We start from the raw sequence: 25,527 nt of genomic DNA, 5'->3' as shown, positions 1-25,527 counted from the left end.
TTTCTGGTCCAAGATTTTGTCTTGGGGAGCAGCAGCCACAGCAAATGACCCCTCTTTGACTAACTGTGAGCTACCATAAAAGAGAACAGCAGTTAATTTTAGATGGAGCTATACAACAGCTACATCCCAAATCTGCAGTTTGTGCCTGTAATGTGAATTTTCAGAAAAGGGGGGAAAAAAGGGGGCTCAATGCACACAAAGACACTCAAAAACGCAAATCCCTCCTTGCTGCAGTCCAACAACCTCAGCTACTCCCAGCACCTTCCAACATCCCAACCTTCCATCTCTTCCTCCTTGCAGAGCATCCAAGCTCCTCCTGTGCCTCGCCCTGATCTCTCTGTACACCCTCTCCTTACCACCCAGCCTTGCACATCCCATTTCTTCAGAGGGATAGGAGGCTGCAGGCAGTGCCCAGCAGGCTCGGTGGCCCTGGGGAGGCTGTGGAAAAACATGGTTGGAAAACACCAGTTTTAGGCTGCGCATTGCACCAGGGGCACCCAACACCAGAGCTCTGCTAGCATCACTGTCAGCGACCCAGCACTTTCTGGCTGCCACCCAAATTGTGCTGAGCTCCCCCACAGCTCCCCAGGAGTCTAGGATGGGGTGCAGGAGACACAGCTCCTCCCCAGCCCTCCCTGCTGCAATCCCTCCTCCTCCTCCGCGCAGCACGGCTGGAAGGCAATCTTTTTGACAAATGACTTTGTAGGACAGAGAAGTCTGAGGCTGCTGTTATTTGGTTACCCTACAGTGACAGGATGGTTTGTAGTTTTGTGGACAATTACAAGAATTAACATGGACAGATTTAGAGCCTGAGTTTTGTGGAAATAGCTGGCATTTTGAAAAATGCCACAGAAACCAAGATAAATAGGAAGATCTTTCAGCAGTAATGTTACTACTTTATTTTCAGAAAAAGCAGCATTACTTTCTCCCACAGCCTTTTTTGCTGTATTTTAAACTAGGACCATCCAGACCTATTGATCAAAACAGGAGAATAAAGCAGAAATACAGAATTTCATGCTATTTATTAAATTTAACTGAAAATTAAAACTAGAAAAAGTCTCTGAGCACAGAGGAATCATCTTATCCATTTGGTATTTTACCATCGGATAGATATGATGGATTTTAAAACTGGAGCTTATCAAGGGCTCAGAGAACCCAGATTCCTTCTCCCCTCTCTGGGGACATCTCCCTTTGCTCCAGCAGTGTCACAGCATGAACCTGCTCCTGTGAGGGAAGGAAGAAGCAAACCTATTTCTCAGGCAACAGAGAAAAAGGAAGAGAGGGGTGCACAAGACTGCACTTCAAGGGGTCACTGGCTCTTTTTAGATTTCAAACTTCCTTTCAAAACTGTTCTGCCCTTGTTCCAACAAGGCCAGGTCACCCGAATCCCCAAGTAAATTGTAAAACACTTCCCTCGCATCTTTCAGGCGTTGTCCTTTTTCAGGGCAAACAGTTTAAACAGCAGTTTAAACAATCTGTACCCCATGCATCACACATCTTATTTTCCTTCTGATATTTGATGCAACTGAATTGCCAGGCAATCTTCAACAGCAGCAGTGACCTTTCATATGCTTTTATGGATGGGCAAATTTAATTTCTAAAAATAGATTCAATTTCTGGAATATATATTTATTTCAACACACACTGTCTCTTCCCTCACTCTAAACTGTTTTGCAGAATCATGTCAAGCTTTAGCTGTAAAAATAAAGTGAAGCTTTTCTCTCTCACAAGAAGATGATGCTGCTATGAAATCACGTAAATAAAATATGCACTGTGATCAGCTGAGGAAGAACAAAATGTGTATAACCTATTACCACCAAACACAACTCCCTCCAATGCTTTTCCCCAACAGATATTCTGTAAATCGTCACCTCTCAACTTTGACTTGAAAGGGCATCATTGACTTAAATAAAATGCACATAAATATTTTAGCTGCTAGAGTGAAAAGGGATTATTTATCATAACAATGACAGAATAAAAAGAACATTTCTCCAGTTATTTTAGTCCACACATCAGAGCCGACTGTGCCTGGCTGTTCTGCTGATCCTGCTATTAAGCCAGTTCCTCCTGTGACTGCATGGCTGTTTTGCAAGGCATCAGGAGAGAGAGAGAACATTAAGCTGCCACAAAAATGTTACAGAAGTGAAAAGGACAGCATCTCGGGCCACATGCATAAAATACATATATTATTTTTAAACAGGAATTAAGCCTTGTGGGGTCAAAAAAAGAATGCAAATACAACTCCCCAGAGCCACCTCATGTTCAGTCAAGGTGCAAGGAACAGCAGAGCCCCTAACATAGATGGGACAAAGCCAGCAGGACCACAGTGACCTTGGCAACTAGAAGTAATTTGCCACTGTAAAAGGCTTTCACAGATTACTCATTTCAACTTGCTTTCCATCAAAACAGCTTCCAAAAGGCAGCCAGAGAAATTCCACCTGGAGGACTGCAGCTACCCAACATACATGGACAGGAGCCAAGGTTCAGCCCATCCATCAATAAGATATTTACAGATTGATTCTGAAGCAAAAAAACCCAGCCACATTCATGAAGAAAGCAGAACAAAGTAATCTTCAGTACTTTTCCAGCTCAATGTTGTTCTACTAAATATTTTTTAGCCTGCAAAACTATGTGCTACCGAATTCATTTCTAGATGTTCTCTTGAGAGAGATTTTTTTAATGCACCCATGGTGCATTTTTAGTAACTGTAAAGGGCATCTGTAGCTAAAGTAATTGGGTCTGATAATTAAATATAGTATTTTCACAAGTTTAAATACTTCAGCCTTACAAAGAAGGACAGTGAGATGCTGGAAAGCAGCATGTGGGAGCAATGGGCAGTGAGGAGGTTCAGCAGTGCTGAGTTCTGCTCCTCATCACCTTGAAACCCTTTGGAAACCAGAGATGTCTCCAGCAACACAAATGCCACTGGTAGCACTGAATACACCTGATTTATCCCTCAGTGTGAACACTGGGAAAGCTCCATCCCCACTGCACAGTACTAGGGAATGCAGGCCTAATTTATCAGGATTTCCAGAAGTAAAACAACTAAAAATATAAAAAAGCCAAGGGGGTAAAGGTAAGGCAATCACATGTTATTCTGCAATGAAAAGCTGGGTTGGAAACTACTGATTGGATGTCCCTGGGGCCAAAACTTTGGCTGTTGGGATAGAAGGCTCCCTTGGGTTCGTTTTAGGCAACTGCATAAACCCAAATTTATTTAAAAAAAAATCCCAAACCCTATGCTTCCTCCCAGCCACAGAAGAACTTATACAGCTCCTATGCATGTAGATTAGATCAATCTCTTTGCTTATTATTAAATTTTAACAGCTTTCAAGAGCCCCCCCATGTCCTTTTATTTGATGCTAGTTTACAAGCTATCAATAAACATGCCAACCCCAAAACAAACCACTGAATTTCTAAAACTTATACTGAATTAAAAAAAAGTACCATGAATAAGATTTGACACAGGATGTTCCCAGATAACAAAAGTCTTACTACAGATGATAAAAAAGCATAATGGTTTAATTTTGCATGTGAAATGTATAATAATAATTGGTTTGGGTTCCAGTTTCTGGAGGCCTTTTACTGCATGAGTTTCCTGTAACCTTGAAATATTATGAATGTAACAGCATTGCTCTGGTTCACAAAAAAGAAAAACAGAGGCAAAGCAGCAGAGGTACTTAGGGACAAGAAACGCAGCTCTTTCCTACGGCTGAATAATGTTCAAAATATACATGTGCTGCATGAAAAACTGATCTAGATTTTTCAAGTTCTACTGAATTCTTAATAAGCGTTTTCAAAATATTTTTTCCCCCCATAATGTGCCTTTAAAAGCAATTTGGAGAGCAACTTTTCACTCTAAGTGGAAACTGCTGAGTCCAAGCCTGCATTTCCACCTGCAGCAGTTGATAAGATGGTAGATTTTGTTGCCTTGCCTTACATATTCCTGTAAGTGTTTCCATTAGCTCTACAAAACCATGCTGTGAGCATTTTGATGCATGGCCCACATGCCTGTCTGTGGGATGGGATCTGGATGGTCTGAGGGAGGTTTGGAAGCAGCCTTGCCTATGAAATCCATCAGCTGCTCCACCACTTTCATAACCCTCAGCTCAGCACTTCTACTCCTCACTGATCAAACATCAGGGGAAAAACTTGCTTGAAACAATCCTCAGAAATACACCAGAATCCAATAAATATTTTTGCTTTAGGGAACACCACTTTGTCCAAACCACAATCTTTAGCCAGATTGCCAAAACCCACAGTATTGGCTACATTACATTGTATCTTTTTTTGCAAGATACAACATCACTGACATTACTTGTACCAACATTCAGTACGGTAAAAATTCTATTTTTATATTAACACTTTTAGCTTGGAAATACAAATTAACTACAGAAGAAAAATTAAGAAAATGGTGCAAATCAAAAGCCAGCATTCCAAAAAATGATCAAAGCAGTTTCAGATAATTTGATTCTGATCTGCTGTTTGCTCCTGTTCAATTTTTTGATTCACATCCCTTAAGCTGTATTATTTGTCAGAATTTGGGATGTGGAAATCTTCTGTAAGCTGTTCCAGAACAGCTTTATCAGCCATGCAGCAAAAATGGTGACAGTGTGGAAGCTTGCTTTTCTTGTGAGACCACTTAAGAAGGTAATTGAATAACTAATGGTCTATTACAAACAATGAAATAAGCGACTTCGGTGGGAAGCCTCCAGCTTTTAAAAAAATAAATCAAATTAAGGATGTGGAAATTCAGAAAATTTTTTTTTTTGAGAACGACATATTCTAACTTGTGAGAAACATGCTTTCAACACCTGGTAATGACAGGAGTGTCACTAAGGGAGAACTCAGTGACAAAGTATTTCCCATGAAAACATAAGGAAACATGTAAGTTCTGAATACATCATCAGGTACTTCACCTGTTTATGGATAATGGTATCACTCTGGCTGTTCTATTCTACATTTAAGCCTCACTGTCATGCTTTAAAGAGCTTCCTGTTACTTTCCCCTCTCTTTAACAATAGCAGCAATTTCAGAGAAGAGAGATTTCATCTTCTGCATGTCTGCTCATTGTTCCAAGGAGGAGCTCGTTAACCCCCTTACAATGGAGAAGAAAATAGTGATGAAATTGCCAGAAACCGTTCCAACTACTTTCTCCCATTCCTGAATTGAGCAAAAGGCATTTTATATTGTCTTACCTTTATGGTTTTGGTCTGGAGTCTGAGTCCATTTAAAGTGTTAATGGCTTTCTCTGCATCCTTTGGATCAATGTAGTTAACGAATCCATACCCTAAACTCTGCCCTGTTGAAACAAAGAAATAAAGAAAAAAGGACTCAATATTTTTCAGCACAGGAACAACTTTCAAGAGTGGAAGCACAATATTCTTACACTGTTCATTTCATCCCTGCTTTCCCTTAGAGTCTCTATGCTGTTTTTCACCATTTCTTTATCTCCTTAATACAGGGGGAGCCGTCATTAAATTTAAACTGCTGCTCTGAAGATCCTTCTGTGAGAACAAGAAGCAGCAACTCCTCACCCTGCCTTCCCCAGGAGTTTACTGCAAAGCATCTACAAGGCTTGACAGCAACAGAACTGTGTAATAGTTTTGTGCTGAGCTCCTAATAAATATAACTGGCTGACCTGCCAGTAACAAGGCCACCTCTTAAAATTAAATAAACACACACATATAATTTTGCTGCTGTTTATAAACAAATCTCGAAGTATTTAAACCACAAAACTAGGAAACTGCATTTTTACACTAACCTCAAAGGAGCTGAGGAACAGAAAACCACCTTTACATCTCTTTTCACTGCTCAGTGAGCAGCCAGTAAATAGGAGAAGGGACAGCCCAAATTGCAGCCGGGCCAGGGACCACATTAGAGCTCCCCTCGGAGCATTCGAGATGACAGCAAACCCAAACAGTGCAACAACTGCTGCTGTGCACGGGATGGCAGGAGGCCACCGCAGCAGCCAGAAGCCTTTCAGCAGCTCCTGCCTGCCCAGCCAGACCCGTGTGTGTGTGTGTGTGTGTTTGCAGCAGAACAGACCCGGGTAATACCTGGGCTAAGTGACACGGGGCTGGAGAGGCCGTGCTGTGGGCACTGCAGGGATCACACACACACACACACGGGGCTGTGGGGCTGCACAGGGCTGGGAGAACCTGATCCACAGGGATCTCTTCCCAATTCCCAAGCAGCAGCTTTGCAGCACCAATTCTATTAATGCAACGTGACAGACAGCCGCTTCCAGATCCCTTCCTTCCAGCATCCTACTGAACTTATTTTGCATGTTTGGAAAACACAGGTTTTTTTTGGGTTTTTTTTTGGTTTTTTTTTTTTTTTTTTTTTAAGGCACATGAACTCAGAAACACACACAGATAACCACGTTTCAAGAATCAGTAAGCCTAAGCAGGCAGGTGAACCATCCTGTCAGGCTCCCTCTCATACACCCTTCTGTGTATCTGGGGCACAGCATGCCAAAAAACCACCTGTCCCTCAGCACTGATGTGATCAAAATGCTGCTGCTCACAGGCAGTGAGAAAGGGAACATGTGAAAATGCCTCCCCAGGAGAGGAGCAGCATTTGTGGAGGTTTCTAGCCACGGGAGCAGCAAGCAGCAACCCAGCTCCTGCTCACCAGGAGGAAGGGGAGCTTGGGAAGGCAGCTGCACACCAAGTGCCTTGATGTCCCCTGGAGGCACAGATCCTGCCTCCCAGCACAAAGCTTTGTTTCTTTGTCTCCTGGACTACAAAAAAGCATCTGTGTGTTTCTCAAAGTCAGACGCCACCAAAAATACAGCGTTTGCTGTAACACAAATACAGGGAGCGCTTCTGTCTTACGAAATCAGATCAAAGCCCTAAAAGCTGCTAACTATGCAATGGAAGACTAAAAATCCATGGAAACACTGCAGTTCATGCCTGAAATGCCCACTTGCAGGCAAAGGAGAAGAAATGGCTGTTTTAACATACAATACAGCCAGGGAGCAATTCCATCCCATCAATTCAACCTCAGAAAAAAAGTAAAAAAACATACTCTGTCTTCCTGGAGAGCTGAACTAATCTCAACAAAAATATTCTTACCCAAGTTACATGACATTAACCAAGAATGACCTGAAGTCTGGCTGAGCACAAAGCCTAGAGCAAAAATACTGTAAAGATACTTTCCCTGCCATGCCTTCTGCTTGCCTACCTGAGGTATTTTATACAGCCCCAATCCCTGCACCTCTGAATACATCAGATCTTTGATAAATTTAATCCTAAACAATCCTAGGGAGAGGAAAGCCATTCCCTAGGAAACACATCTTTTTATGGGGGGGAAGGAGACTCAAGGATCAGAGATGGATAACCTGTGTTTGTATCCTTTCCCTATTAATCATCTCTGGGCTTCAAAGGTACACAGAGAGCAGGAGTAGCTGGAGTGAGACTGGGATTTATGGCCAAGGTCTGATCCTGGGCTTCCATGTCCAGCCACTGCTATTCTCAGGGCACATGGACTGACCAACCTCTACAATGTATACACTGCTTTTCAACAATCTCCCATAGAAACATTCTTACTTCTGCAAGTACTCACACAAGAGAGACCATGGACAGCAAACCCACAGACAGCACTAGCAGTAGGGAAGGGAAATAAATGGCAATACAAGAAAATAATGAGATCACAATTACACAACACTTTTCTTTGAGTCCCCCAGTAACATTCAAGTTATTTAGATATCATCTCATTCTCACTACCAAGTGGCAATGGATAAATATATTTTCTCCAGGTGAAGGATAACATACCAAAACAAATAAAGTTAATCTTGTCTGCATGCAGGACTGCAGAACCTGGCTTAATGAAAACTACTACACTGTCATACCATTTTTCTTTCAAATAACAGGTCAGAAACAAGATTTCTTCTTGTCAGTGTATTTACTCCTGGACATCAAGAAATATATGAAATTTGTACCAGGATAGCAGGCTGTTACTCAGAAGCATTTGGTTATGAATTCATGTCCCACTGATTGCTATATTAGCTGTACTGTACGCTCACAAAAAAGGGTGAATGCTCAGAATTTTGAGCACTGAATTTCTGTTAAGTCAACGAATACCCCTTTTATCTTAAAACCTCAAACTCCACACCCTTCACAGCCCATTGAAAGCTTGGTGCAGTTGTTTCCATCAGCAAATTCCTTCTGCTGTGTCCTGGCACAGACCTCACTGTACCAGCAAAGCTGAAGGAAAAAAATACTTCCTATTAAGAGCTTTCCACTTCAAGGGTCTATTTTGTTTGGTTACTTTGTATTTTCAACAATCTTGCCTAAATATTATCATGTGTTTAAAAACTGACACAAACCCTCAGTCTCAAAAAATTGAAAAGACAAACTCAGATTAGTTTTTTGTCTGTGAAAAGCTTTATGATGACTGTGGAAAACATCATAAAGTTTTACTGTGCTAAACATTTACAGTTAAGAAGCCAAAAAAATTTATACATGCAGCTAAAAACATGAGTTTCAAATTCCTCTCAAGAGCAATGTACCTTATGTCAGACAAAACAGACTCCAGATACGAAAGAACTAAAAACTGTAACAGGTGAAGAAAGGAAAGGATTTCTTCCAAAATACAGTAAACAGTATGAACTTCCCTATTTTCTTCATTGTGTGCTCTTCCTGCATGTTCTCCAAAAGGGTAACACTTCTTTGGACACAATCTGGCAGCACAAAGCAAGCAGCTGGACCTCTCAGTGGGATCCCACACAGACACTGTAGTTCATTCCCATGCTACACTTCCCAGGAACAGCACCGTAAATAGTAAATATTTTCTGTGATTTGGAATCCAATAGTTCATCACATGCTGTGATTCAGTAGGTCAGGCAAGAGATATTTCTAGATGATCCTAAAACAACACCTTGTTATCTTGCTATTCCCACTGCTCTTCCCGAATGTTTTCTCTAGCAGGAGAAAATGGATAGTGGACCTCCCAGAATCTGGTAAGGAATAGGTCTAAAAATGAGAAGTAACAGGGTTACAAGTTATCGAGGACTTGACAGTCTTAAAAAAAACCAAAACAGGCAAAGCCAAACCCAAACTGGAAATGTACATGTTTTGCCTTTGAGAAAGTTCCATTTCAGAGCTGAAAATTGCGCTTAAAACAAGTAATGAGAAAGAATATAGGAAAAAAAAAATCAATTCACCCTGTATCATTTTTATCCATACAACCAAAAACCTGCAACAGTGAAAAAGGCAGTGTCAAAGACCTCCACCTTCCTTTACTTCCACTGTAAGCCAGTCTACATTGGCCAATTCCATAATTATGCTAAGAAGTAAAGGGAAAACACATAGAAAAATCCCTCTAAGTTAGAACAGAAATATCATAGAAAACAGGTTTTTAAAAGGCATAAAACCCCTCTAGTAAAGGTTGGAATAACAAAATACTTTTTTTTAGGTTACTGAAAAAAGATCCCTTAACACTCATCCTGACTCACCAGGAGATACTAATAGTAACAGTACAGAGACAAGAGGCATTATGTACACCTGAAGAGGTATGTGAAGATATACCCAGGTGAATGCTAAACAGAAGCTCCTGAAGTTATATATGTTTAAATTAAATGATCTGGATTATTTGCAGAGAACAGACTCCAAAAAAAAAAAGGGGCTAATGGCTCTCTTTTGTGATCAAGAAATTCCAGAAGCCTGGAGGAAAAATGTTTGCACTGGAATTCAAAGAGGGGGGACTGGACAGCCCAAGTACCTACAGGTCCAGCAGTGTAATGCTGAGCAAGGCAAGTTTACAGAATATTCAATACTGGACTTCAATAATAAAGAATTAGTGAGGGGGTAATAAAATCAATGTCAATCAAATAAAGTCTATGGAAAAGAGATTCTGTCAAACTCAGCTGACAACCTTCTTGATGAGATTACAAGTTTGACCTATAAATTTTAAGAATGCCATTTAATCAACATTGATATACTTGGTCTTCTCTAAAGGACTTGATTTGGTACTGCTTATTAATTGACTAAAACAAAATTAACAGGGCACACATTAAACGGATTAAAGAAGCCAACAGATCTCTTACTGGGACTTGTGAACAGGAAATCACGAGAAAGACCTGTAGGAGAGCATCTATCTCAGGAAACAGATCTTGGCCCTAAATTGTTTATTTCCACCACTAAGTGGAAAAAACCCAAACTCCGTGCTTGAGAAAATTGACTGCAGAAAGACAGAAGGAGGAGAGGATAAGTACAAAAAGGACAGAGGAAAAGCACAAGCAATTTAAGCTCCTCAGTAAACCACAAATACACACATTTGCACAGCACAAAGATTACATCCTGCCAAACCAAGTTAACTGTGCCGTGCTTTAGGAGTGCTGAAATCAAAGACTGACACAGGCTACATCAAGCTTGCACCATTGACACAAGAATTAAAACCCATTCTTGCCATAAAAGTCACAGAATCAGACAAGGAAGGAAAAATTGCTGCTTCTGATGTGCCTGTGCTTTGCTGAGGAAGAGCCCAGTCCTGGTGCATGTGCTCCAAGCAAGACACTGATGCCTTGGTGATGGGGCCATGAGAATTGACTTCAGCACAAGGACTCCTTCAGTTGAGATAAGGGGGTCAGATCTGCCCACCTGATCAAAAAGTTGTGAATAATTTGAACGAAGCTGAACCTGAACATTACTACACTAGTATTCACCTGGAGTACAAATTTTTGTTTTCCTACTAATGTTTGCCCATAGAGTTATGTACCCCAAATCCCACTGCTTGGCAAGTGAAACCAGACTAGAAACAACACAGCAAACGCTGTTTTCCTGTGGAAGCCATTTGCTCTGTGTTTTTGACATGGAAGGTAACACAAATTTAAGAACCTACCAACCATTTTGTCAGTTCTACCACAGGAAATTCTGAAGGCTTGATTTTTTTTCTGAAAGCTATGCTCTAGCTCAAGCAGAAATTAATCCACGGAACGCTTTGGCAGGATGTGTTAAGTGCTCAATAATCTCTTCTACTCTGAAGCTCTACAAATACACTGTTCCTGCTGGTTCTATGAAGAACAATTATTGCCACAAGCAAAGAGAAGCAAACTACATCCTCAGAAAGTCTGAAGCCTTCCTACTGCAAGAAACTATTCTAAGAGCAACTTAGAGATGAGTACAACTTTTAATTGCCCACCAGTGACCAAGTAAATAAAAGAATGGTTAAAACCATCTTTTTTAGTTGGAAATAAATTACTGTGGAATTAAAGAACTACGGTCCCCACTATAAGCAGCCACTCATGAGAACAGGCACAGAATGGGACAGCAGTGATCTGAACTGCCTCAAATTGTGTTTTTGTTGTGCCCTGCCCAAATGTAAAACCTAATTAAAGCTGCCCTCCCTGCAGACAGGCGTTCTGCGAGCGCCGGCACCGTCCCTCCCTTGGGAAGTAGGGCACGTCTGACAGCTCATCTCGCATCAGCCAGGCACGAGTCAGACAGCAGCAGCCTTCAGTCACCCGGCCTTGGGGACCCAAAGATAAATAATGCTCACCACCAATTCTCCACATCTCCCCAGGGCCATTTGCGCCTGTTCAAACCTGGGTGAAATTCAGGGAAGGAACTGGTCGCGGGGTGAGCTTCTCTCTGTGGCAAAAGCTAAGCAAAACTTGCTGTCCACCTGTGGCTCTTCAAGCAAACCTGCACATAACTACTCCACTTTTCCCACTGTTTCTCAAGATTGAGGTGTTTGGAATAAATAGAACCTATGGATGGATGGGAGGGAGATTGCTTTCCGTCTTTTAAACAAGAGAAAACCAAGGAGAATTCTGACATTCAAGGCTGTCCCTGCTCCAGAAGACAGGTCCATTTCAGAACACCACCCTGTGAGCCTTCAAACCAATTCAGAAGTCTTTTAAACACATTCCTGGGATGAAAAGGAATGACTGCATCTCATACAAAACGCTGTATGAAGTAGAGGATTTTGGAGAAGGTTACATAAATATCCTTGAGATGATACATTCATAATGTGCAAAGAGGGTCAAGTGAAATGACTTTCATTTTTTTTTCTTGTTGTTTCCACAACAGTCACCAACAAATAGAGCTGTTCACCTTAAAAAGGAGGTAAGCTATCGAGAGAAAATTCAGATCAAGAGAAAATGAGATCTGATCATGAGCCCAGTTCAAAACCTGCTCCTTGTCTGATGCTTTTTTATACCAGTAATGTCAGTCTCATTCATTCTCCATCTCTTTACCAAGGAAAATCACCTGCTGTCACCCCAGCAATGCACACTGCAGTCTCAGGAGAACCAAACCAGAAGGGAAACATCTTCAGCACACAGTGCTCCTAGGACCAAACAATTAAGCTGAGGCTGTCACTGTCACAATTCACTGTAACCCATCTATGAAGGGTAACTTGTTCTGTGCTTAGTGCAGCTCTATCACAGCACCCATTTAGTCTATAGCTCATTTACAATACAGACTCCTTATGTTTGTACAAACTAGGATTCATTCAATACACGTTGTCCATGAAATGGACAACATTCCATTGGAAATGGAAAACATTCTCCCGCTGTTAACTCACTTTTGTAAGAATTTAGGGAAAAATGCACAATCTTTCTCAAAGCAAAAACCAGACAGGCAGGCATGAGGGATAAATCATTTGTCTTTTGCTTTTTGCAGGAAGGTGTCTGGGTACAAGCTTTGTTTCAGAACCTTCCATCAAATTACTATACTTGAATTCTCCTTATTTCTTTTGAGAAGATCCCACCCCTATACATTAGGAAAGGTCAGCTGTATTTAAATGCAATCCAGTCTAGAGCCCCAGATATGGTGAGATGCTACAATGCACCTACAATTAAGAAGCATGATTTGTCTTTGGTTAAAAACAGCCACCAGCACTATCCAAGTTTTGCAGATCCTTAAAATACAACTGGAGAGCAAAGCCATGTTGCAGACAAACAGTAACAGATCCCCTCCTAAGAAACCCGCCCATAGCTTCACAAAAAAATAAAGTAAAGTAACCCCAAACCTCTGTGAAAAATCCTCCACGTTCCACAGCTACAGCACCTGCAAAGCCTACACAATGACAAAGATCCTCAGATGGAACAAGATCCCTCAAGCAAACTCTCCTCCTCAGGCATCAGAGCCCTGACACCCAAACAGCAATGGCACTCCCCATCAGGTACCTGCACAGGGAAAATTCCTATCCCTGCCTTCATGCCAGAGAGACTCAGCTGAAAGCTCATTCATGCAGGAGTGAAACCTTTTTTGGGGAGCTCGAGGGGAGACACAATGAGGTCCCACGGGAGCCCTGTGCACACGGGATTTAATAAACCCCAGCCCAGGTGGAAGGGGCTCCTTTGCACCAGGCCTTCCCCAACAGAGACGCTGCTACGTGATTAAAAAATCCCCCAAAGGAAGCCCTTGCAAACAGTGTGCTACATCCCACGTAAAACTCTCCCTCGGGGAGAGGATAAGAGAGGGAAAATGAACCAGACATACAGACACCACTCACTCAATTTTAATATCTGAATGGGAAGTGCCAGATACCATGACAACAAGCCTAGAAAAATAAAAGGGGAATAAAAAGAAGCATTGCCCAAAAAATGTGAAACAAATTCTATAAATGCAGCTAAAGCAGATTATTAGTGATGGTGAGGTGACTACAAACCCTGGACCTTCACATGTCACTGGACGAGAGCCACGAGGACCTGGACACAGTGACCTCAAAATCAAAGCAATACTCCCCAAGCCCATCTGCAAGCTCCCCACAACAGAAAGAAATATCACTCAGCCAGCACCTTGAGTCAGAAAGCTTGATTTTGCCAGGCAGTGCTAGAGAAGATAACATGAGTTTTGTCCTTTTCTGTAGGTCTGACAAATTTCTTAATGCAAGATGGTGTAATTCAGTGTCTTGATTTTCAGAAATGCTGAAGCAGTAGCAGTTCTTGTCTAAATTAAATACCAATTGACAGTAACTGCCATTTTTCAAAAATAGACACAGTAATTATTTTCACTTTAGAATGGCCCCATATATCCAGCTCCCAACACAGAACAAGATGGAGCACCCTCTGCCAGCCTGCTACTGCCCAGCATGACCAGATCCTACCAAAAATCTTACCCCCACAGAAACTTCAAGAGGTCTTCCAACACCATGCAAGTACTCTATTTTGTACTTGACCAGCAAGGTAAGACACACCTGCTCTTGAAAATTGTGCCTTACAGACTCCTAAAGGCTCCTACCATTTCAGATGTTCTGCATCTCACCTGAAACAAGGCTTTGCTCTCACATGCAGACTACAGAGTCCAACCAAGTCAGCTGTGCCACTGCTGTGCTTGAGGACATGGACTAATGGCCTGCAAGGTTCAAGTGGCACTTTGAGACAGATGCTGCTGACTTGGCTGGAGTCTTCTGTGGTTCACATTACCATAGCATGGAAGCATTTTACCTCTGAAACACGCCTTTCTCCACAAACACCACTGACTTTTATTCCTGTTTTGGAGAAGAAAAACTGAAAGGCATCACAATTCCCAGGGTGAACTTGGACAGAGTAACACAGCCACTAAAACAGGGAGCTAAAACTGCAGCTCCCCCCCTCAAAGATTGGAACCTTATCATTGGTCCATTGAGAGTTGTGCTGGGCTAGAGATATCTTGTAAACAACACATACATTTCATGTTCTGTAGACTATATTATCCTCCTTTTTCTTTTTTGTTTACTTGCTTTTATCAAGTTTCTTTAAATGCAAAACTGGATTTTCAGCATGGGTGTGTTCGTACTACTGCAAGCAACTGATTAAATAGGTTTTGAAAAGCTACTGCTCCTGACACACAAGACAAGTGAGCTCCATTTCTGAACAAATATTTGGATTTTGCTCCCCTCAGTTGACATCTCTTGCTTCCCCTTCTTTTCATCTTCTCCTCCCCCTTCCTTCAAGGAGCACACAGCCTCTGAATTAGCAGCTGTTCCGAGAGGAGCAGGGCTGCACTCCTCCCTGCTTTGTCCCAGAACAGAACAGGGACTGTACTATAAAAATCCAGTGTTCTGGGGACAGGCATGAATGGACAAGAAACAGCCATGACTTGTCTATCCTAAACAGTAAATTCAATGCTGAAGAGATGACTTAAACACAAGAATGCAGACATTAGAAACAAACAGGCTAAGTGAAAACAAGACTCAGTGAGAAAAAGTGAAAACAAATAGAACCAGAAAAAAATCCCCTGAATGATGTAGCAGCACATAAAAATGGTTATCAGCAATGTGGAAAAAAAAATCTGCAAAAGGAATTCAAGAAGTCACTGCATTATATTAACCACACACGATGCTGTAGGAAGCAGTTCTCATCCCAAACAGGGGATGTCACACTGGGGAGAAAGGACAGCATCACTGGACAAGCAGCACAGAAAGAATGGTAAAGACCACAACTCCAACAAGGAATGGATGCACCAGAGAAAAGGAAGGCAACGAACTGAAGGCAAATTTCTGCAGTCACGACATTTTAAAAATAAGACCCAATGCTCAAGAGTGACTTAAGATACAAGCTTAGAAGTGTTCAGTGCTAAAACACTAAAATATGGTATCCTTTGATGAAATCTGACCAAAGTGAGATAAAAAAGCCTATAGATATTTCAAAAGTGTAAAGACTATGACTGAAGATGAAATATTAGAAGTGCTGCTTTTAATATTGTTACTCAAAAAAAGATGAAATTACAGAAGGGTAGAAAGAATCATTGTCTGGAACCAAAGAGAAAAGGCACTCCAAGAGCACGAGCCAGCAGGTCACAGAAGAGGCACACGCTTCATTACAGCACATCTATCTTCCCTCCTGCACATCATCCCAAATGCTGGCACTTCTGAGATTTACATGAAAGTAGAAAGCAACTAAAAATTTAATACTGAACAATGGACCAGAAGTTGAGGGCAAACCAAAAGAAAGAGTGATTATTCACTGCTCAATAATTCGGCTTCAACCAAAGGCACACTAAGTTCAGAGTACAGTGAGCCCATACTGTACCACATGCACGGTTTTGGTGCAAAATGTGCCAAACTTGTATGAAAAAGGGCAGTGCCAAACACCCAGAGTAAAGGTTGTGAGAAGCTCCACTACAAAATTACGGCAGTGAGTGGTAGAAGAAGGGCAAAACAACAGAACCAGGAGAGAGCTTGCACACAGACCAAGGTTCCTACTTTGATGAAGTGTCAGAGAACTGCAGAGTGGAAAGAGTCCTGGCTCAACAAAAATCTTGGTTCATAGGCTAGAGATTTTAATAAAAAGGCCAAAAACATACTCTATCAATAAGAAGGAAGCAAGCAGAAAACATGGGAAAGACACAGCCAAGATCTGGAAAAGCCAGTGCACCAGCAAGCTTGGAATAATTTCATATAGAAATGGCGGCAGTAATGCTTCCAGTCTAAAGGAAATGGCAGAGGAACATAGAACTGGAAAAACAACAAGAATATGTTTTGCAAAACAAGCATATTAACCAGGACATAATCTTATACTGCAACATCAATATCTGAAACCTGTTTGACTGCAAACTCAAAAGGCCCTGGTAATTTTGTCATTAAATGATTTAATTCAGCAACATTTAAGGTTTTGTACCTCAGCCTCTGTCAAACAGCAAAAAACAAAAGCCGTAACAATACTAACAAATTTCACAGTAATTCAGAACAATGACTCTCAATACCTGTTCTGTATCATCAACAGCCTACTAATTAAACTCTGAGCTCTACTAACCACTTTTTCCAATGCACAGAGGAAAGTAATTTATTACAGACTGAAATACAAAATTTAATATTAACAACACAACTTGTGACTGCAGCATTTTTAATCTGATCAGCAGAAACATAAATAAAAGCTGCAACCTGACAGCTAAGAAGGTTAATCTGTAATAGTTAGACTTACATAGATGACTTTACACAGCATCTGGAAAGATGCTGAGAAAGGTAAAGCTACTTCATCATATTCCAAAACATGCTACCTATAAAAATTTTGCTATGCACTGATATATGGACTGCAGGGAGCCTCACCATAAATTTGTTTCAGCTTTAAGACAGAACCTCCAAGAATTTTAAAGCAAGAGCAGGAATTTAAGTTGGGTTTCAAATGTTTAAAACATTCCTTTTAGGTACCTGCAGGTAACAAAAGTAATGAAAACCATTTCAAGGAGAAAATATTACGACTTTGTGTGCACATACTACTTAGTTCTATCACTTAATCTTGGTAATTTTTTGAGAAGAATATTAGCATGAATATGCTCCTCAGTAAATTTTCTCCAGCATAAAAATTCTGCTCTTTTCAAGATGGCAGATTTCTGCCATTGTTGGCTAACCACCACTAAACAACAGGGCAATTCCTGTGATACACAACTCTTATTAAAGGCTTTTCACAATATTAAGCGGGTAGGTGGTCAATGAACTTATTCCTTTTGTTTCCACTTTGGCAAAATACCTGACCTGGAGCAAGCAAGTGCCTCAATACTACCAACAACCAAAATGAAGGCACCAGAGCAGCCATTCCAATGCAGCAGAAAGCATAAGGGAAAAACATGTTACCAGTCAAGCTCCCAAGCTGTTCATGTTTGGGGCTGGGATTTTGGGGTTTTTTTTTGGTTAACACAAAGTGGCTTCCAGAGCAGGAAAACGTTTAAAGAAACAGAACTGGGCAAAGATATGCACTGGTAAATAGAAATGACACAGATACAGCAAGTAGGAGAACAGAGGAGTCTAAAAAAGGAACTGCTGGAGAATACTTCTTGTTACATGTCCTATCTTCTCATGCCCTACCTACCATCCTCACAGCCAGCAAAGTCAACACACCCCCTCCATCCAGCCAGCAGCTTCCCAGGGAAGGAGGAGGCAGCCTCATTTTTTGGGTCCTAGAATTCTGCAGCAAGAGGAAGGGAGCCTGTTGATACCTAACTTAAGGTGCTTCCAAATGTGTGTGAGCACAATTATCTGAATAGGGCAGCAGGGAGATTAGAGCTTGCACTGCAGGAACAGCAGTCCCTCTAGTACAGCAACAATTAATCACACTGGCAATGCTGCCATTTGTTTGCTTGCAGGTGAGTATGACGCAGCTTTTTGTCCATCTGCTTTTGCAACACCCCTTGAAAATCATCTAACTGGAAAAAAAAAGGCAGTATAGGCTCTTGTGAATAAAAGTAATAAGTTTTTTTGCCCCTCAAGCTGATATATTCCACTGATTAAACAGATACTGAGAGTCATAAGAACAGCAGAACTGTCAGAGCAGAGGTCTGCCTGGTCCAATATCCTGCCTCCAGCAGCACCTGCAAGTCAGGTACTCACACTGAAATTCCTAGCAGGGACAAGCAGCAGCATCTGCAAAGTCAGTGATGGATCCTGCTCAGGAATCCAACAACATGCAGCAGTGAGTCAGCCAAAGCAGTGTCAGCGACCAAAGCCAAATAAATGGACTGGCCATGATGCTTGCTTTCTCTCTTCTCTTTTCATAGAATGAGAATTTTGCAGGAATGAGAATGTAGAGTGACCATGAAATTGTGGCATCACAAAAATGGGAAACACGGTACCTGAGCAAAATCTTTCTTAATAGATGTGGAGAGATTCAGAAGAGCCCAAACAAAAGTCAGGCTGTATCACAAACAGTTTGAAAAGTCAAAGGCTGCAGTACCCTATCAATGACTATTCCAGGAATGAAGCACAGGACATGAAGAGAATGCTGATGCAATCCAGAGATTTGCTGGCAAAGACTGTGCATCAGAGCAACTTCCAATAGCCCAGATTCCTGAGATGGTTATCTGTGCTGACTCTGAGCACAGGACTGCCAGTGAGCTGCACACAAAGGCTGCTGGACTCCCAGCTCAGGCAGCAAGAGAAACCATGTTTTATGCAGGAGAAAAGAAGTGGTGAGCAGTGTTAGGGGTGTAGAAAACACTCTCTCCATATATCCTTGTGTTTAACAGCAAAACTAGAAGTTAAGAAGTTTTAACTGTAAGTCAGTTTAAAACGGTGTCCTAAGTTTCCAAGCAGTGAGATTGAATTTCTGAAGCTTTCTGGAAGCAAAGGAGAAAAAAAATGATTTAAGGCCAAGCAAGACCTCCATGGAGTAAATATCCCAAAAGGAACTTGGCCATTGACAAATTGTATCTCATTTGACAAATAGACAGGAAAGAGGTTGGCTTGATCATGCAAATGGGTCTTCCCTCAAGTCACAGAATAACCCCAAAAGCAAAAATCTGAATGATGTATTCTGAGGGGATGGAAACTGAAAGATGACTTTGATCAGTTTAGGGACTGCACACAAACTGAGGTAGCAGAAAACAGAGGAGAGGCAGGAATGCTGAGGACATTCACACTCCTAGGAGCAGCAGATCCCAATCCCGGTCTGAAAGTCTCAGGTTGACCATTCCCAGAAGCCAAGGTGAAGATCACCATGGCAGAACTCTTTTGGCCTAAGAGAAAACAAACAGCTAGCTAGGGGGAACTCAGCTGATGATGGATCAGCTCTGCAAGACAGAAGGGACAAGGACTCCCTGGCTCACTGATTCAGAGAATGAGCTACTGCAGGCAGGTCAAGCAACCCCGGTCACGAGTTTACTGAACACCCTCTGAAAGTCAAGAAGAAACTCCACATGCAGTGTTGGTGAAAATAAGGCTTGTGAAGAGGGAGAGCAGGAGGCAGATCACTTTCCAAAGCATTTGGACTGGTTTTACACAGGTCACTTCTGCTCCTGGACAAGCTGTGTAGCAAAAGCACAAAGGGAAGCAGGCAGAGGTGACAGCCACAGTACAGCTCACAGGTATGGCTGGAGGGCAGAACTCCTTGAGCAGCAGGGAATGGAGAAACACTGGGAAAATCAGCCTTGGAGCCCTGACAGGTACCTGGGTGTGCTGTCTGCTGCTGCCCCACAGGACCCTGCCTCAGCAGGGAGTGCCTTGCTAGTGGTGACAGTCTCCCAGAGCTTTCCTGGCACTCACATTCCTTTCCTCCCCTTTCTCCTTCAGCTAAAAGGAAAGAAAAAGTTACAGAGAGAAGCAGCTGTGCAAAGTGCTGAAGGACAAGGTCTGAGCTTCTGGAAGAGAGGGCAGAATGATCCAAAAAGGAGAGAGAACACTGGAAGTGAAGGGTGGAGTGCCACCAAGAGAGGGTTGCACCTGAGCCATTCCACTGGCTGTCCCCTGGCAGATGGCTTCTCTTCAATGCAGGTGACAGAAGAGATGGAAAAAAGGCTCAGAGCAAGAGGTCAGCAGACACTGGAAAGCCTCACAAGTAACTTTGTATCAGGAGGTCATGAGCTCAGAGATGCAGGCTTGTGCTCTTGAGGAAAACCACCCTCGTAATCCTTCCACACTGGGCTTGATAGGATGGTGATGGTATTTACTCAAACCAAGCAGCAAAAACTGAAGAATACTCTAAATATGCATTAGAGGCATTTAATACACTGCAGAAGCAGCTCAGGATTGAAATCAGTGAAGTTAATTAGAAAGCTCTTTTGCAGCACAAGGGCCATGTGCCTGCTTGCTCTCTGCCTATTTGCCCCAACACTCATTTCAATTGCTTTTTTCCAATAATCAAGAAATCAAAATTCTTTTGTTCGCCGGCACAGAGTCTGCACCAGGCGACTGCAGAGAAGTGATAAAGAAAATGATGGATGCTAATTTGACCATTCTCCTCAGTGTTCAGCACAGACATCAAACCACACAAAAAAAACATTTTAGAGATCCAGCACTGACACACTCGCTACCATTTCTGTGTCTCCTCCCCCACAGTGCTAAGTTCAGATACTTAATGCAAATGTTCATTAAAATAATCAATATTTGGGGATTGTCTTGAATCTGCAGCCCTTAAAATAGGATATGCAACATGGAAATTACGTTTATCTCTGCTCCAGAACAGAATATACTTCAGGAAATAAGCTGTAAAAATAACTAGGCTATGAAATTAAGATCAATTTATCAAAGGTCTTTAATAACATTCAGAGCCATATATTTAGTCCTTTAAAAATAATTCTAGATTTCAAATTTAAAAGACTCTGAAACATGTCTGGTTTTCCACATATCTTAATATTTCATTCTCTACATAAAATGAAAAACTAAAGCATAGTCTGTATTCCATCTGATGAGCAGAAAGAATTTTTTCTTTTCAGTTCCAAACTACATTATCTTAGACTTGTGCTTCTTTGGGCACTTGACTTTCAGCTGCACTAACACTGCTCTGACCACTCTTTCCTCACTGCATTGCATTCAACATAAAGAAGTAACTTCCATACAAATCTCCTTTACCTAATAAATACAGTGGGGCCAACGTACAGTCACTTCTGAAAAACCTAAGGCAATTCACCTAATTTGGTATTATTTTGTCAGACAAAAGAACCCTAGCTGAATACTTTGCTGTATAAATATTTTTCTTATTTCAGCAAATACCAAGTCTTTTGCTTTCAAGGAAGTTAAATGCAAGAACCCCACAGCTTCTTACAGAGATTCCCTATACAACCAATTTGAGGGGCACTACTAAATATGACCTTTAAATGCAATCAAGCCAAATGCCAGAAATATATATTCAATTTATGGTGAACACCACTGCATGAAATAATTTTCCCCCGTGTTCTGAAGGACTGCATTAATTCTCCTCTTCTACCAGAGCAATGAAATTACTGCTAACACTCAGTCCAACAAGATCTGTGCCAAATAAATGATCAGAGATAGTTACCACTGCTTTACAGAGAATTACTAAAACCCCTTCCAAGTCAACAAGGGAATAAACTACCTCTACAAGGTATTTTTCTCCTAAACCCTGTTATTAGGTGGGCTTATGCTAGGAGGCATGAGTGTTTACATACTTTCTAAAGAGTTTATAAGTCTTATCTAACATAATCCTTGCATTCTATAATCCTATCTGTTTAATGTATTTTGCGTGGGGAAAACTGCTGGAACCAGGAATATCTCAAAATGGAAGGCACTTCCAAAGCACAATCAGTGAACTGGACATCAAATGCAGAAGCAGCTCATGCTCAGGTTAGATCTCCAGTGATCTCAGATCAGGTACCTTAATGCTGGGTTTCACTGTAAATGATATTAATTTGCATATGGAGCCTTTTTTTCCTTTCCACAGGATACTTTTGGCACACCATTTTACAAAATTATTAAAGAAAAGATAGATGAAACACTGCCAGCCTTTGTATGTGAATTTATTTTTCAGTGAATATATGTTCTATCTGCAGCTTCTAAGCATAAATAGCTGTGAACTATTTCCCTTAAATAAAAATAAATCTTTTTTCCCCTTGACAAAGCAGCACAATTTCACTAATATCTCTGCAATTTCCAGCTTAAGTGTTTCACTTGCAGACTTGACCATGCGACAGTTACCTATTGTCACAAACTGCCTTACCAAGGGCTTGTTCCCTAGCTGTTTTTCCCATTTTTGCTTTGTGTCTTTATATTATGATGAGATTCCAGATCTCCTTTGACTCCAACCCAGATGGACCCATTGGGACCTCCTGGTTATCTACTCTACCATGCCTCAAAACCTCCAATTAAATACATAAAACTTGGCTGCTGCCAACACTGGGCCAATACTAGGTGATGTCTGCCTACCAGGGAAAGCTTCAGGGTTTTCCTGCTACTGCACAATTGCCATTAGACCCCAGAAATTCCCTCCTGGAGAACACGACCATTCCTGCTTGCCTTCTCTCCTGCCTCCCTGGGCATCACCAGTGTGCAGATAATGGCTTCTGCCCCTGAGGATACAGAACTTCTGCATCCCTTGCTTTCCAAATGCAGATGCTGAAATTAACGCTGCTTAATTAAGCTCCAAATTTTAGCAAACTGCAAACTTGCAGCTCTGAACAGCATGTTCTAGATAGAAACACACTAGTTCCCCATCATTTGGTTAAATAAAATCTGGGTCTTTGCTTTTTACAGCAGCAGCATTTCAATATGGGATTCTTACTTTACAGGAAAGTTGGAAACATTTTTTTCCACATAGCACATAATACCAACTCAGTGTGGACAAACTTCTGGATTGAAGGAGCAGAACAGCCTTCCCAGGTCAACAATTTATTGGTTTCCATACAGGAATGAGTACTGCACGCTTCTCTTGTGAGAAATACTTTCCAGTACTGTCATAATACTGCATGATTTCTGATTCTGCCATTTTAGTAGGTTTTGGTTCTTGGATCCTATGCTTGAACATCCCAAGGAGTAAGGAGTAGACAATCCATAACTTCTAGAGAAGGCTACAGGTAAAGCAGTCAGTATTTCCTTCTGTCCTTTTCACTCATTGATATTTAAATTATACTTACAATGTCATTATTATTTCTGAACTGCAGTTTTAATTTAAACCTGCATCAGTACTATTATAAATATCTGAAACTCAAGTGAAAGGGTTCAATATTTGTACATAATCTTAAAGGAACTGAAAATTCAAAAAAAAGAACAATTAAAAAAACCTAAATCCAACAGAGTTATATTCTGGGCAGAGGAACAAAGTTCCTGATTACACATGCAAAGAACATCAAATTGTACCACACAGTAGAATTATGCAAACCCTGCCATAACTTAAGGGATGCACAGAAATCTTGTATCAATAAGTATTCTGCTTTACAACATTCCTGGATCATTTAAAGATGCAAAAGATTTGGAAGCCAAAGATTTTTGGATACCAATCATTTGAAGATTCAAAGAGGTAAGTTCCTGGGTAAATTACAGAAAAACAAAAAAGGAAAAAAAACCCCTACCAAATGAATTAAAAAATTAGTAACAAACATCCCCTTCTCCCACACACAAACTATGTCAACAAGGACAACTCAGAGGGCCAGCAGCTCTTACAGTATCTGACGGACACTACACTGACTGGATCTTTTGTTTGCAAACACAGGACAAAACAAGTTCAGCATTTCTTCTCTGAAAATTCCCATGAATTCAAGCCCTCTCCCTCAAGCAATGAAGATATTTGTCACTGGTTTTCTTCAGACAAAATAAGAAATAAAGAGCATCTGCAACACACTCTAGCTTAGCATTTCTGGTTAGTGCTGAGCCTCACTCACATCCATCTGAAGCCATAGGTTTCCTCCCTGAAGTCACCTCCTCTCATCTAATGCTGTTCTAAAATGTTTATGCCACTTAGCTGGGTTTTTTTTAACCCAAGTTCCTTCTCATTTTTTGAGCGCAGCTGATTAAACCTGAACAACTGGGTTGTTGGACGAAATATGCTGTAGCTATGAAATGGTACAGCAGGGACCAGTTTCACTGTTAATTTAAAATGCTAGAATTAATTAGGTAGTGTAAATGAAGAATTTAATAAGCACACTTTACAACCACAAGTTCTGCTTTTATTAAACACCCCTGCCAAATGAAGGCAACTATCTTCAGTCTTGTTTTTCCTTGTCTCATTCCCTTAAAATCTCTGCAGTGGAAAAAAAAAAAAACCCCAAACCATTTTTGCTATTGCAACCCCTCCCCCATAATTAAAATGTATGCCTGACTTCCATCTCCTCTCTCAAGTCATTAGCATCTTTAAAAAATGCTACTGTATATCCTGCCTGTTCTGAGAAGCTACCAAACAAAACCCAAGTTTACGATTTTGGTTTTGAATACCAAATTAAAGGCTGTCTTAGAAGCTGTCATTCCTATTCAACTCAGAGCGGTGTACTACCAAATTAGCATAGTTTTTTAGTAAAGGAATATGCTTGTTTTAACACGTGCCTTCCCAAAGCGAGGGGGCAACTTCATAAACCAATTTTATTAAAAACTCCTACTACTGTTCTAAGGCTGCAAAAAGACTTGGAGCAGATGACTACTCCTGTCATTGTTTAACCAAATTTAAAATGAATAAGAGCTCAGGTTATGAATTTTATTGGAGAGATCCAGTATGTTTAAAAAGACTTTCTATGCCTTTTAACTCCTTGAAAAAAACATTTCAGAAGACTCAACATTATCCTAAAAAAAAACCCCCAACTTTGCAGCTCCTTGACAAGGGAAATAGAATCTTTTTCATGAGCCAATTCAATGCTACCTATCTTCAGAAATACATTTGAGATTTTCTACTATGGTTTTGCCAGGAGAACTATTTAATCATGATTTGGTTTATGACCTTTTCTATTTTTCTTGAAGCAAGCTCTCCCTACAACTTTTTATTCTGACTTTTTTTTGATTTGCCTGATAATTCAGCCCAGCAAGAAGGAAGCAAACTTACAATATATGAACACAAACCAGACTTTTAACAGAAAGAACAGCACATTTTTAAAAGGCATAACAAAACAGAGCATGCTTAGCTTAGATTTATTAAAGCCACAAAATTTTCAACAGAAACAATGACAAGTCTAAAAGCAGGCAAAATCTAAACTGTTTCACATCTTCACTGCGGAAGCAATAGCTTAAGACTTCACTGGGTTTTTTTTTTTCAATACAGCTTTCACTGCCTGAAATAATACTTCTATTGATTTTTAATAAGGAAAAAGCAAAGAACCCCTGAAAAGCCAGTCATTCCTCCTGCAGCCTACTGGCATACCTCCATCCCTCCCCTCCCAAAAACACCAGTCCAGGGGCCTAATGAGGAGCATGCTTACATGATGATCCAGAGAGATGAGCTGGCTGTGA

The 25,527-nt window shown here is 41.0% G+C and overlaps 1 protein-coding gene across 6 annotated transcripts in view; it reads right to left on the bottom strand.

Moving 5' to 3' along the window:
• The window catches only part of ELAVL4 (ELAV like RNA binding protein 4), an 81,026-nt gene that overhangs the window by 14,645 nt on the left and 40,854 nt on the right, over positions 1 to 25,527 (bottom strand). For 5 of the 6 annotated variants that reach the window (XM_059477903.1, XM_059477899.1, XM_059477904.1 and 2 more), the window contains exon 3: positions 5,199 to 5,302. In XM_059477903.1, the coding sequence (XP_059333886.1) occupies positions 5,199 to 5,302 (104 nt within the window). Of the gene's footprint in view, positions 1 to 1,003; positions 1,225 to 5,198; positions 5,303 to 25,527 lie in introns of those variants that run through there. The other variant, XM_059477906.1, reaches the window with a different exon arrangement.

The sequence above is a fragment of the Ammospiza nelsoni genome, chromosome 9 (genome assembly GCF_027579445.1).
Source record: "Ammospiza nelsoni isolate bAmmNel1 chromosome 9, bAmmNel1.pri, whole genome shotgun sequence".
Lineage (NCBI taxonomy): Eukaryota > Metazoa > Chordata > Aves > Passeriformes > Passerellidae > Ammospiza > Ammospiza nelsoni.
The sequence above is the reverse complement of the archived record's forward strand: the minus strand, read 5'-3'. Positions and strand labels throughout refer to the sequence as shown.